The following is a 13579-nucleotide window of genomic DNA, read 5'->3' on the forward strand; positions in this document are numbered from 1 at the left end:
CTCCAAAGTAGCCTATGGTTGTTATACCCATATTGCTGGGCGGGAGAGTAGTACATGACATTACTGCAGTATAATTCAGAGTTGTTAGCTAGTCTGTTAGTGGGTTGGCTTTTTTTTGTTTTAAGGGAGATGGGGGGGCTGTGAAGTATTTAATGAAAAGAAGGATATTATTTATTACATTTATATCCCACCTTTCTTCCATCATGGAACACAAGGTGGCTACATGTCATTCCCAGGTGGTTTCCCCTCCAAACACTGACCAGACCCAAACCTGCTTCAGCAAGGTGGCTGTCTCATGTGCCTTCAGACCATGGCCTGGATACTTTGCTTCATTTTCATCATTAAATACTTTATACATTTAATTTCCTTCTGGCCACACTGTGTACAGTCCTGGCCCCGCCCCCCTGCAACCATATGTACTGCATATAAACCTGAAAATCCCCATAATACTCCATGCATCTGATGGGCTACAGTCCACAAAAACTTATGCCAGAATAAATGTCTTAGTCTTTCAGGTCCCACAAGTTCTTTTTGCTGTTAACAAACTTTCTTTGAGTTGATGGTCATGCAGAAGGTGGAGGTATATGGATGGGGCATATGAGAAGCAAGAGGAAGTTTTTCACATTTTGAATGTTTGAGTTGTAAGAGTTGGTGTCAGTCTTCAGACCCCCTCCCCAGGAGGTCTCTAAGATAAATTTCCAGCTGAAGTACTGATGCATCTTGTCTCTATTGCACATGCATGTAAATGACTGCACAGAGTAATGCAATGCACAGATGGCCACTTCACATGCTAGGGAGGCATATTATGATCATATTAAATGACAATTATATTTTTCTGATATAGAATTATTTACTTTATTTATGTTTTACCTTTCCTCCAGGAATTAAAGATCTCCCCATTTTTACCCTCACAACAATCCTGTGAGGTAGCTTAGGCTAAGGGATAGTGACTGGCCCAGATCATCTAGTGTGAAATGGGAGGCTTTGCTGGCCCTCCTCAGGCAGCAACATGTCCTGGGCCAGGACTGGCTGTGTCTATGTGTGTCCTCTTTGGCTGTTGTGTCTGAATGAGGTAGTGAGTCAGAATATGTATCTTTCTTGAGTGTGCGTGTGCGTGTGCATGTGTGAGTGTGAGTGAGTGTGAAAGAGAGCACTTCTATGTGTGCTTATGCTTTCTGTGTCCCTGTGCTGTAAAAGGGGAAGCTTGTGTTTGAGTTATCTACCATGGAAGAGATATTGGTCTTTTGCTTCAAGGGAAGCATGGAAGCTGATTTACACTAAAATATGTAGTGAAAAATGTTTTTTGCATTGTTATTGTACATTGTTGATTGTGTGTATTCACAAATGTCATGTGTGAGTTTGGTGCTGGGGGCAGCAGAGTAGGGGGCTCACTACAGAGATGGCTAGCCCCAGGCCCATCATTGCCTTGATCCGGCCCTGAGTAGAGATGTATAGGATTGCACTGTTATTGGGTTTGATCCTGACTTAGACATACTTGGGGAAACGTCCCATTGAAATCAGCGGGGCTTAGTTCTGAGTAGACATAGCATTGTCTTATAACTAAATAACAACTGAAAAGCAGCTGCTTTAGGCAGTCAGCTCACTTTGTCTAATGGCAGGGCCAGCCCTGCTTAGATGCCTTTTTTGCCTTGGCGTTGCATTTTTCTGGGGGACATGGAGTGCATAGTTATCCAACTTTGGGGGGATCAAAAGCATCCCATTACATACCACACACAGAGAGAACACCAAATCTCCCAACAGCAGTCCCTAGGAGTGCAATTAAACCCTTGGCGGAGGGGAGTCTCTCTCTCTCTCTCTCTCTCTCTCTCTAGTCATCGGCTCCGTCCTCTCTATCCTAATGCTTCTGCTGCTGTCCCAAACCACAAGGACTTTGGATGATGGAGCTGGCGCCGCAGGTTCCCTAAAGAGTTCAGAAGTCAAGAACTTTAGGCAGGTAGGGCGGGGGCAGCGGGGGAAACCCGATCGCCTGCAGACAAGGCGCTGCAGGAAGGAAGGGAAGAGGAAGATCCTGGTAGACAAGGGATGGAATCAGGGCCCTTTCACTTGTGAGTGGGTCGTGCATAAACAACAGGATACTCCTGCTGCCAGAGCCGGGGGTGGGGGGGGGAGGCGGCTGCCGCTTAAGCCACTCTGGCTAGGTTTAAACAAAGCCCCTGACTCTTGATCGAGTTTTTTCCAAGGTGTTTCTTTCTCCTAACAGAGTGCCACCTTTTCCCTCCGGTGCTGCATACCAGGCGGAAATTCAGCAGGGTCAGCATTTCCCCGGCATGGAAACGCAATGGCGTGAAAAGTTTACCCTGTTGAACTTCTGCTGTCAATTAGCTGTGGAGAGCAGCAGGGGGGAAGAAGGCGAACTGACTAACGGAGCAACCTCCCCGAGAGTTTGCTCCTAGTATAGAAGCATTCAGAATAAAAGTTTTTCGATCTTCAAGAATTAGAAATCAGCCTTCCCCAACCTGGCGCCTTCAAGGTCTTTTGGACTTCAACACCCATCGGCCCCAGCCAGCATGGTTAATGGTCAGAAATCCTGAGAGCTGTAGTCTAAAACATCTGCAGGACACCAGGTTTGGGGAAACTGAATTGGAGAGTCCTCAAAGGTCACACACACGTGTTTGAGGGCACTTGGGGCAGACAAGGCTTAAGGCCCGCGTGTGCATGACTGATGAGCCCGTAAGACTGGGGAAATGTGCCTGGGCGTACCTGAATGAAGTGCAGGTTTCTCTGTGCAAGACGTGACAGACGTTCCAGTTATACGAAAAGTACATTAAGCCTTCGCTTGATCCAGGCTCCCCCGTCGACGTCCCGCAACTGGTTTTTCACCGCGCAGGAGCAGCAGCCATATTCAGACATGTGCAGAATGTGTATCCTCCCCGCTGAGGCCCAAACAGCCTGTTCGTCGGCTTCTGTGTCTATATTTATTCAGCATTCATGTAAACACCATATAGAAAGGAACTCCGAAAGGAACGTATACTTAGCAATATTTAAGGGGTTAAGGGTGCACAGTTACCTGGGAGTCAGCATCATTCGAAGTAGTGGGACTTTCTTCCAAGTAAATGCCCACAGGATTGAGCTGCTATAGGTAATATATAAATCCCCTCATAGACAGAGAAACTTTTGCTTGGTGAAGAGCTCTGCGGAACTGGAAAGCGCGTCTAATTTACATCATAGTGAAACTATCTCACAAATTAAATATCTTCTGTTTACTAATACTGTAAAAAATACCCGCCTTTCAGTATTCACATAGCTTCTGGAGCCTGAAACTGCAAGACTGGATGATCTTCCATTTGAGGTGTGTGAGCGCTCCCACGTGTGTAAACTTTTGTGTATGTAAAGAGGCTGTTCTCTCCCCCGCCCGCGCCCCCCGCCCCCCTTTGACAAACTCAGCGGCCCAAAATGGGAAAAAGTTTAAAATTGACAAAGTAAAGAAGAGGGATAGAAGGCAGGAGAAAATAAAAGGTAACATCAGCGATCAACTTTTTCTTTCCCACGTTTTCCCTATTCTTTGCTATTGGTGAAAAAAAATGAATGGCTGTGGGGACGTTTCTTATAAATTGGAACTGACACGGAACAAAACATCCATGCAAATATTTATTTGGCACTTAAGAGAAGTCCTAGCTGGGGGCGGAGGGGAGGGGAGGGGAGGGGAGGGGACACGATACTTGAGAATGCTCAGAAGAGAGCTTTGGATTCGGATGAGAGACGACGCTGCGTTCCCCCAGTGAGTGGCGGGGGAGGGTGTACTTCTGAACAGATGCTCTTTCCCCAATAATATCATCTCTCTCTATCACTTAGCATCGGCGAAAGGAAAGACCATCTGGTGAAGGCCTGTTATTCTATAGCCTGAGGTGGGGGCAAAATTTGGAGGTCCCATGAGCAACTGGAAATCGAGGCAGTTACAAATAGAATGTATTTGGGCTTTAAAAAGGAGGGGGGGAATTATTGCATAACTTGGAGGGTACATAATTGGACTTTTCAGTATTTTCAAATTCTTCCCAAATGGATTATAAGCACCTACATGATCACAAAATAATGGATCATGGATCTCTTTTTAACATAGTCATATTCTGCTTTACTTAACAACAAGAACAAGATCAAACTTTCTGTCTGGATGGTTTCAAAGTAATGATCCCTTTTACAATTAATTCCTGTTTTTCTCTGCTTCAGCTATATCCAGTTGTCGCTGTCAGCCGATTTAAAATGGTTTATTAGTCTATAAAGTCTTCTCCTTTAAAACTGCAATGCTGTGAACCCTTACCTGAAAGTAAGTCCTAATGAACTCAATGGCACTTATTTCTGAGTAGATATGTAAAAGATTGCACTATAAATCCATTAAAAAGACTTTGCCCATGAAGAGATGTGCAGAGTGTTGTCTTAAATGCCTTCAGTGCTCAGTAGGTTTTTCACAGGGGGATGATTCCTAAATATTAAAATCAGATTTACAGTCCACGTTCAACATGATCAATGAGTTAATCGATTACCGGTTCATCGAATAATCTTATCAGCCTTATTTACAACTCTGCAGGTAACAATTTGTGGGTGGGGGGAATATTCTGCAACACTTCAAATATTTATAGCAATGTAACATAATCTAGCCAACAAAGAGAACTAATCGACCTATTTATTTATCCTTTTAAACACATTTGATTTCTCTGAATGAATTTCTATGGACCTAACTTCCAAAGATGCTATATGACAATCGGAGCCTAAGCCTACGTTACACAGGTATCACTCTTTAACATGAGCTATTTCTGATACTTAACTGCTAAATATATCCATAATTATAAATCTATCATATATATCCCAGCCACACCTTTCTTTCTTTCTTTCTTTCTTTCTTTCTTTCTTTCTTTCTTTTAAAAATCTTCTCTTCCCCCACATCTGCCGAATTCATCTCAGGATCTTCCAAAAGCAAACAACCCTGAAGACTGACAGCGCAAAATCAACGTGACCCTTCAAATTAAGTGTTGGTTCGCTACCTGCTGTCACGCTGGAGGTGGGAAGAAGAAGACCCATGGCTTGGCATGGTCTGGCTCTCTGCACACACTTGGAATTAATTCCTGGTCCGCCGATTCCCCTCACAGACCTGTCTCCAAGCCATTGCTGTTCCCGCAGGTGCGTGCATACGCGCGCGCCTGTTTCTGCGTGCGTCTATATCTTCCCCCAAAGAGTTGTATTTTTATGCCTGCGTGATAATGGCTCCCGGCTCTATATAATCCCCCTGACCTGGTAGGCTAGCATTTCTTTTTAATTATTTACCTGTTAGTGAAAGTGCTACTTCCCCCCTCCCTACCTCACCCTTCTCCTCCCTTTTCGTGCTAATGGTCCCTGCTCCTCTGGGCTGACAAGCCTTCTAAATCTGGCCAGCCGATCATTTCATTAAAGTTTAATGTCCGTCAATTGCCCGACATTAAAAAAAAAATAGACTCGGATCCCATCTAAAATATTAATACTTTAATGCTTGCTGTTAAATAAGCCAGGCCCCCGAGCGCCCCAAATCAATTCGCCATAATGCACTCCTCGTTTGGCCACCAGCTCGGAGACATTTTTCTTACACTGTTATTAACTTATGTCAATTGCTCACCCAATTAGTGCTCGCAAGAGGAGGAAAAGGCTTTGGAAAGAGAGAGAGAGAGAGAGGGAACAAACTCTCGTTTCGTTTGGTAAGTAATGCTGTGAACACTGGGCCGGTGGATTGTAACAGGGAAAAAGTTACTGGCATCAATCGCCGGGTGGATGGATGAGCCAGAAAGAGATCGTGAATGGAACTGCGGGCACATTTCTGACTTTTGTTTTATTCCAGGATAATGTCTTCATTAAAACGCACGAAGTCCTGATCTATACTTGCAACAGAATGAGGTGGCAGATCCTAAAGCGGTGGCACGGCGTGGACTGTCGTATCTCATATTACTGCCATTTTTAAAACCTCTCCTTACATGAGAAATTAGTAGGCCAGCCCTCTCACTACTGTGTAAGTTTTCTGCCTTCAGAGGTTTGTTTGTTTGTATTTTTGTTTAAACGTAGAGACTTTTTCCAAAAAGAAAAAAGAAAGGAAAAAAGTGACACCCCCCCCCCCAACTTGTAGACTAAAGTGGTACACTCCGTTCTAGCACCTCAGGACTCTACCACGTTCTCACCTCGTTCGGCTGCCTGGGAGAAAGCAAAAAGAAGCAGTGTCAACTCAGTGAATAGGGAGATGCTTGATCGGAAGTTAACCCCACTGAGTTCAGCGGAGCTCTTTCCAAAACCTTTTCCTCCTTTCGGGACCAGTAATTGGGTGAGCAATTGACATTAAATATGTCTAGAATTACAGCCTTGAGCTTCAATTTGGTCTTCCCACCACTGTCACGTGGACTCATTTGCGAGGCCTTTGGCAGGTCTCTGCCTTTGTTGGGTTGTCTTAATAAAGTAAGGACTTCGCTAATTCAAAGAGTGTTGCAAATGATACATTGCAGTACTAGAAAATGAATAAGCAAATACACATTCCTTTAATATTATTTACCATTTCAAAAAATCCTCAGTCACAGAGGATTGATGCTGGCCTGCCCTTATAGACCGGCTTGGGAACATTCCGAAAGATTAACAGGTCACTTTTCAAGAAGCGAGAAGATGATCGTCACAAACCATCGTCTATAGAAATCTGAACCAAAAAGTGAGCGGGCGGGAAAGCGGGGCTCCATTTGGCCAGAAAACTTTTTCAGCTCCGACGTCTTAACTGAAGGGGACGTAGAAATCTCTCACTTTCCATTGTGAGAGATTGGGCCCCCCGCCCCAATGAAATGTTTTGAAAACACTAATGAATTGGAGGCGCAGTCGTGGAGCGACACGTGACTTTCGGGGAGAAAAATTCCCTTTGGATGGCAATCGATTTTACTTCGGGTTGCTGAGATCTCCGTCTGCCGCTTTTTCTCTCTCCAACTTGAGGACATGCCTCTGCCTTTCTCTGTCTCTCTGTCTCTTTCACACACACAACACACACAAACACACCATTTCATAGTGGAGAAAATATTGAGATATTTTACCTCACTAACAGTAACCGGATACATTCCGATTGTGCCAGTTTGGTATTCTGAAGTCAAACCTTTTCTTTATAGTTGTTTGTTTTATCTTCTCAGTCATACGCTTGTTGACGTGCTAATTTAGCAGACGAAATGGGCCGTTTCATTCAATCACTTCAATCTTTGAAATACTTTAGCTCCTTGAAACTGCCACCGGGTCTGGTCAATTTCAAACAGCTAAATGTTCTCAGGGAAAGAAAGAAAAGAAGGGGGTGGGGGGAGGCAAGCAGAACATACGCCATGCGTTGATTTGCTGAAGTGAAATTTTGTCCGATGTGTTTCCCCCTCTATTAGTAACACTGAACACATGATATTTTAAATCTAGGTTTCTCTAAAAAGTGAGCAAATGGACAATGGGCTCGAGTTTATTAATTTCAGAGGACTACTTTTTAAGCCTATGAAATCAGTATTATATATTATTCATCACCTTAAAGATGTATATAGAATTACTCCAGTCTCTAAGTTTATTTAAGGGAAGAGCTGGTAGCCTGCTATACTAAAGTTTAATTGTACTAAAAAGAATAATAATGAGGCTTATTACATGACTTATTACATGGTCTGAAAACATTCTCAAGAAAAGTTTGGGTTTTTATCTCCAGGAGGCATTCAGCCTCAGTGAATAATAAATATTTGGATTTAAATTGATGCTGACTCGTGCAATTGACTTCCAAAAGATTTAAGTTCACTTACATTCAATAATTTAATTTAAATTCGGGGTGATTGAATTAGTGGCTTTTAAAAATTGGTTGGATTTAAATAGACACTTAGGCTGCAATCCTAGGTATGCTTCCCTGGGAGTAAGCCCCATTCCCAGTAAACGTGGGTAAGAGGACCAGCCTGTATGAACACCTTTTGGTCACAAATTACTTTCAGTTGAAAAATAACTGAATCAAATTGGGTAGCAACGGAATCCCTGGGGCTCAGATCTGTTCTCTCGGTCTGCTCTCAATGGAGCAGTACTAAAGAAGAGAGGTGGCTAGGTTCCAGCTACTAAAGTTGACACTAACTTAACAGTAGGACGAAGAATGGGTTCCTTTGGAAATTTTGTCAAACGGGTTAAGCCGCTTTGTGTACTTTCCTAAACAAACAAACAAACAAACACCCAACCTCCTCCTCCTTATGAGGAGGAGGAGGAACCTAAAGAGCCTTTCAATTTGAGTGGCACAGAATCACTTCCCCTCACGGTTTAAAAATAATTGCTTTCTTTCCTGACACACAGCCCGTGAAGTTCTGGTTCAAGTTAGGCCAGCCAACCTTGCCCAGCGTGCCCTCCAGATGTGTTGGACTACAATGCCTAGCATCCCCAAACAGACTGGGCATGAGGTCCGTCTAATCAAAGCTATGGTTTTCCCAGTAGTAATGTATGGCTGTGAGAGCTGGACTATAAGGAAGGCTGAGCGCCGAAGAATTGATGCTTTCGAACTGTGGTGCTGGAGAAGACTCTTACGAGTCCCCTGGACTGCAAGGAGGTCAAATCAGTCCATCCTCAAGGAAATCAACCCTGAGTGCTCATTGGAAGGACAGATACTGAAGCTGAAGCTGAAATATTTTGGCCACCTAATGCGAAGAGAAAACTCTCTGGAAAAGACCCTGATGCTGGGAAAGACTGAAGGCAAAAGGAGAAGGGGACGGCAGAGGATGAGATGGCTAGATAGCATCACGGATGCAATGAATATGAACTTGAGCACGCTCCGGGAGAGAGCGCAGGACAGGAAGGCCTGGCGTGCTATGGTCCATGGGGTCACGAAGAGTCGGACACGACTGAACGACTGAACAACAAAGGAAGTCCTGCCCACCATTTACCCTCCACACCCTGCACCAATTAATGTCGAAAACCTACTGGCTTATAAATTTCAAAAATATGTCCTCAGGAAAGCGTAACTGTGTACTGATGTGAAAGGGAAGCTGCGATCAGGCAATAAGAGGGCAAAGTGGACGAGACAGGATGAAATACTCTCAGGAATGGAATTCTGATCGCAGAAGTTTTCACTTCCCTTCGAATGGACCCAGCAATTCACAGAAATAAGGGAGGCGATAATCGGAGTTACCCAAACTCTTAACAATATTTCTCCCCTCCCAGGAAAATGCGATTATTTCAGCTAGTATACCCTGCTAAAATCGAGCAAATCCGGGCTGATTTTGAAAATATCTAGGAAACTGAATATTGATTGTCTCCCCTCCCTTCTAAATACAACTTTCATGGACATAATTCTACGGAACTATAACGTCTATAGGTTGGATAGGCATATTTAGAGTAGACCCATTGAAATCAATCGGACTTAAACTAACAAGTACCATAGATTTTAATGGGACTTCTCGAAGTATGACTAAATCTGGATTCAACGTTTTTGACTACAATCCTGTGTGTACACTTACTTGGGGGCAAGTGCAGCTGAACTAGGCATGCCAACTCAGAAGTGTCATTATGTTCAGTGGGACTTACTCCTAGGTAATTGTGTATAGGATTGCAGCCTAAAAGTCATTTTATGGAGGAAAAGTGTGTTGAAGTGTGAACGTTCAAAAGTGAAATTCTCAGTTCTTCAATAAAGACAATATTCGGTAGGAGGAACAGCACTTGCCGAACAGCAGTCCGTCTCCACCAGCCCTGGATGAAAGAGAGCCTGAACTTCAGCAAGACTCTCTCCTTGCCGGGAGGAGGGGGGGAGATGCTTTTTTTTTTAACTCACTTTTACCGTACAATCCTATACACTAGCCTGGCGCCGCCGAGAGTTCTCAGACTACAACTCCCATCTTCTCCATACAGCTGGGGATGCTGGAAGTTGCCCCCCGACACCTCTGGATGGAGCCAGGTTGGAGAGCCTGCTATGCACGTTTACTCAGAAGAAAGCCCTGCAACGGCGTTGCAGAAGGATCTTGGGCTTTTTAGAGGAAAGGCGGGATACAAATGTAACAAACAAACAAATAACTAAACTTTCAGAAGATCAATGCCAGAAACACACCGTGATACATTATGGTACGAAGGCAAAAGGAGAAGGGGACGGCAGAGGATGAGATGGCTAGATGGAATCACCGATGCAATGAATATGGACTTGAGCACGCTCCGGGAGACAGCGCAGGACAGGAAGGCCTGGCGTGCTATGGTCCATGGGGTCACGAAGAGTCGGACACGACTGAACGTCTGAACAACAACAACAGGAAGTCTTATAAAATAGGGTTTGGGTTGGTTTTAGATCTATATTCTCCCCCCACCCCCATGCACACGTAATTACGATATATTCAAGGGGTTTTCACCTTGACACGTGGAGGGACTACGAAAGCTGGCACCAGGCTATAGCGTCCTCCCCCACTCCGCCCCATCTCCACCCCCGTGAACAGATTAGGCTCCCTTCTTCTGACCGCCTCCTGGTCCGGCCAAGACCTTCTGATCCAATGCACAGGAAGTGACGCTGCCTCCCCACGCCATCAGCCCATGCCAAAACTCAAGGGATCCCGACTCACTCTTAAGCCTATCTGTCGGGGCTGCTGTCGTATTAATTGACAGGGAGACAGCTGATGAGCAAACGCGTCCCTTTGGGCCCGGAGGAGAGCAAACGTCGAGGAGCGATGTCGTTTGGGGAAAGAGGGCAGAGTGGACGGTTGGAGGTGAAGGGGTATCCCTGAGTCTGTGCATCCCAGCGAGGCTGGGAGAGGCGGCAGAGGCCTTGCCTCTAGCGTAGCGCGCAATGTTGCGGGCGCGAATCCGGGGCACAAATGGCTCTGGAGAGCGACTCGTTCGCTCTCTTGCACCTGCCTGTGGGACACAAATGAAACGCAGACAAACCGAACGCGCCGTGTTCAGAACTCTGAGCCTGAAGCTGACTGGAGGTCAGAGGTCTCAGGGCTGCTGGGTTGCCCGTGTATGTGTATTTAAAGGCATGGAGGTTCACCTGTCTAGATCAGATTATACTGCTGAGATGATGTAACTTTAAGAATTGGTTTCTCAATTTGCTTGCTTTCCTCTTCCCTCCGAATTCCCTTTTCCTCTTTCATCGTGTCTATTAGATTGTGAACTTGCAGGCAGGGAGTTTCTTGTCTTTCCGTCACTGTACAGCGCTTAGAAAATGGCAGAAGACTTATAAGTGGATGATGGTATGATAAAGGTTCTGAATCGGGTTGCCCATTACATTTCCCTAGTGAAAAGCCATTTCGGATTTTTACTTTTTGCTATCAACCCTTAAAAGTGTGAAGATTCCATGTCCTCCAAAAACTGGATTTTTCTCCTGAACATTTTTTTTTTAATTAGTGTCTGGAGTCAATTTTGTCGTTTTTAAGCTGTATTAAATTGAATTAAAATATAGAGCTCATTTCATTTAATATGCGTGTGACATTTTTAAAAAAATGCAATTTTGTATCCAAAGGCTGGAGAAGAGACTTTCAGGAGGTGAGAGTCAGCCCAGGAAGCTATAAACGTCGGAGAACTTTCAAGCCCTTGGATTCTACATCCCTTATTAGACGTGCGACAAGTCCTAAAACTTATTAGAAAGACTCTATCAACTAAAAAACAGTGGCCGCTTCCGCCCTCCACTTTGCCCAATATCTAGGCGCGTTTGGTGTTAAGTCCATGATCAGTATTGGGGGGAGTCCATATTATGTGCCCTAGTCAAGTCCATGGACGGTATGAATCAGAAGGGACCGTTGGAGTTTTGTCCTCAGGCGTTCAGCCTGTTTATTGTGTGCCAGCATTTTACGAGGACAGAAAAAAAAAAGTGAGGGCTCTTTATTTCCCCGATGGGTCTCTGGAACGTATCCAGCGCCTAAAGACAACAAAATACAGAATCGCGATGGTGTGGACAGTTTCCACAGGGAGTGAAAAACAGACCAGAGGTTTAGAGGATCTAGTCAGTTTCACCACCACCACCACCAGCCCAAGCGGCTGGGCTCTTTGCCTCCATCGTGTAGTAGATGACTTGACTTTATAAGGTCCACTGGTGCGTGCCTCCCTGCTTGCCTGCCTGCCGGGCTCCCCGCTTGGATTTGGCTGGAGAGAAACTCCTCTCTCGCTCGCTCGCTCTCTCCTCGACTGTCATTCATCCAGCTTCTCCGGGTTGCAGCCAATGGAGGAGCAGGGCCTAGTAGCGCCAGGCTTTTGGCTAACGTGATTGATGCCCTTGCAGCGAGGCGAGAGAGGGAGCCCACGGGCGCGTACCTTCCCCCCACCCCACCCTCCCCCTCCCCTCCCCTCCCCTCCAGTTTTTCCTCCCTCCGCTTCCATCCTCCTTTTTTACCTCTTTGGGAGCAAGTGAAGCGAGACCAGGAAAGCTGCTCGTATTTTTAAAAAATCTCTAGCTTGGCATAGGGAGGAGGTGGTGGTAGTGGTGGTGGAGGTGGTGGAGGGGGGGAAGTCGCCCTCTTTGGGGTGGCTCTCGGCCCGGGATGGATCACTTAGGGGCGCACCACCTCCACCAGAGCCACGCCGAGCCCATCAGCTTCGGAATCGACCAGATCCTCAACAACCCGGACCAAGGCAGCTGCATGATCTCGAACGCGCGGCTGCAGGAGGCGGCGGACTACGGCCTGGGAGGATGCGTGGTGAGCAGCGCGTACAACCCCATGGCCGGCCACTATGGCTCGGCCGGCGGCGGCGGCGGCGGCGGAGGAGGAGGGTCCGCCTCGGCCGGGGCTTACAACAACGGCGGGGCTTGCAGCATGGCTTCGCTGGCGGGCTCTTACAACATGAACCTCGGGGTCGGGGCCATGAACGGGAATAACCTCAACTCGGCCGGGGGCGTGATCCGGGTGCCGGCGCACAGACCCCTGGCCGGAGGAGTCCACCAGCCGCTCTCCACGGCCATGCCCACCGTCCCGTCCGTGAACAACCTCACAGGGCTGACGTTTCCCTGGATGGAGAGCAACAGGCGGTACACCAAAGACAGGTTCACAGGTGAGTGAGTGGGTCGCTTTCTCTCCTGCTTCACGCCTCGCAAGTCGCCGACTCCCTCCCGCTCTTCTCCATCCTCTGTATCCAAAAACGAGCTTACTGGCTCCGCATGGAGCGCCCCTTTCCGCCGGCTCCGAAGCAACAGACTCCCCGGCGGGCCTCGGGCTCGATTTGTAACTGGTTGACTAGCATCGATTGGCTTGATTTATAAACGGCGCTGATGGATGGATCTTAGATTTATGGCCCGCTAGAGCGGTTATGCTCGGGATGAAAAAGCTCTCCACGGTAGTGGCTTAATCACGTTGATGATCATGATTAAATTGACGATATTTTGTGGTATTTTTACCGCGAGGTTCTAAATTTATTGAAACTTCCAGGAAAGAGTTAGGATTTCACCCCCTCGAGCTCTTAAAATGTCTCCCACAAAGTGAGCTGGCAGACAAATAATCTGTTTATCCAGTCATTCACAGGAACTCAAATTCTGGTCTCATCGATCTTGGGTAAAAATAAATATGTATTATTTTTAAATTAATGGGATGATCCAGCCTGGCCACCCAGATAGTAGGATTCCTTCACAAATCATAATGATTCATTCATAATGTAGCTGGATTTTCCCTACCTTCAT

The 13579-nt window shown here is 46.1% G+C and overlaps 1 protein-coding gene and 2 long non-coding RNA genes across 5 annotated transcripts in view; 2 read left to right on the forward strand and 1 right to left on the reverse strand.

The window, feature by feature from the left end:
* LOC146351093 (uncharacterized) overlaps positions 1-5173 on the reverse strand; it is a 62713-nt gene extending 57540 nt beyond the window's left edge. The window contains exons 1-3 of the long non-coding RNA XR_014789512.1: positions 4998-5173; positions 4277-4438; positions 2722-2930 (exon numbers count right to left, since the gene is read on the reverse strand). This is a non-coding gene — a long non-coding RNA (uncharacterized LOC146351093). The remainder of the gene's footprint in view (positions 1-2721; positions 2931-4276; positions 4439-4997) is intronic.
* The window catches only part of TLX1 (T cell leukemia homeobox 1), a 70249-nt gene that overhangs the window by 35082 nt on the left and 21588 nt on the right, over positions 1-13579 (forward strand). For 2 of the 3 annotated variants that reach the window (XM_084846492.1, XM_084846493.1), the window contains exon 1: positions 12181-12957. The exons of the other annotated variant lie outside the window; for it this stretch is intronic. In XM_084846492.1, the coding sequence (XP_084702618.1) occupies positions 12450-12957 (508 nt within the window). In that variant the 5' untranslated portion in view covers positions 12181-12449. Of the gene's footprint in view, positions 1-12180; positions 12958-13579 lie in introns of those variants that run through there. 3 annotated transcript variants of the gene reach the window in all.
* LOC146351096 (uncharacterized) lies at positions 3693-6053 on the forward strand. The gene is made up of 6 exons (XR_014789511.1): positions 3693-3739; positions 4186-4282; positions 4704-4743; positions 4918-5133; positions 5611-5681; positions 5822-6053. It is a non-coding gene; the product is annotated as an uncharacterized LOC146351096 (long non-coding RNA).

This window comes from Heloderma suspectum, chromosome 3 (assembly GCF_057233095.1).
Source record: "Heloderma suspectum isolate Gila_16-S chromosome 3, 16-S_ref, whole genome shotgun sequence".
In the NCBI taxonomy this organism is placed as follows: Eukaryota; Metazoa; Chordata; class Lepidosauria; order Squamata; family Helodermatidae; genus Heloderma; species Heloderma suspectum.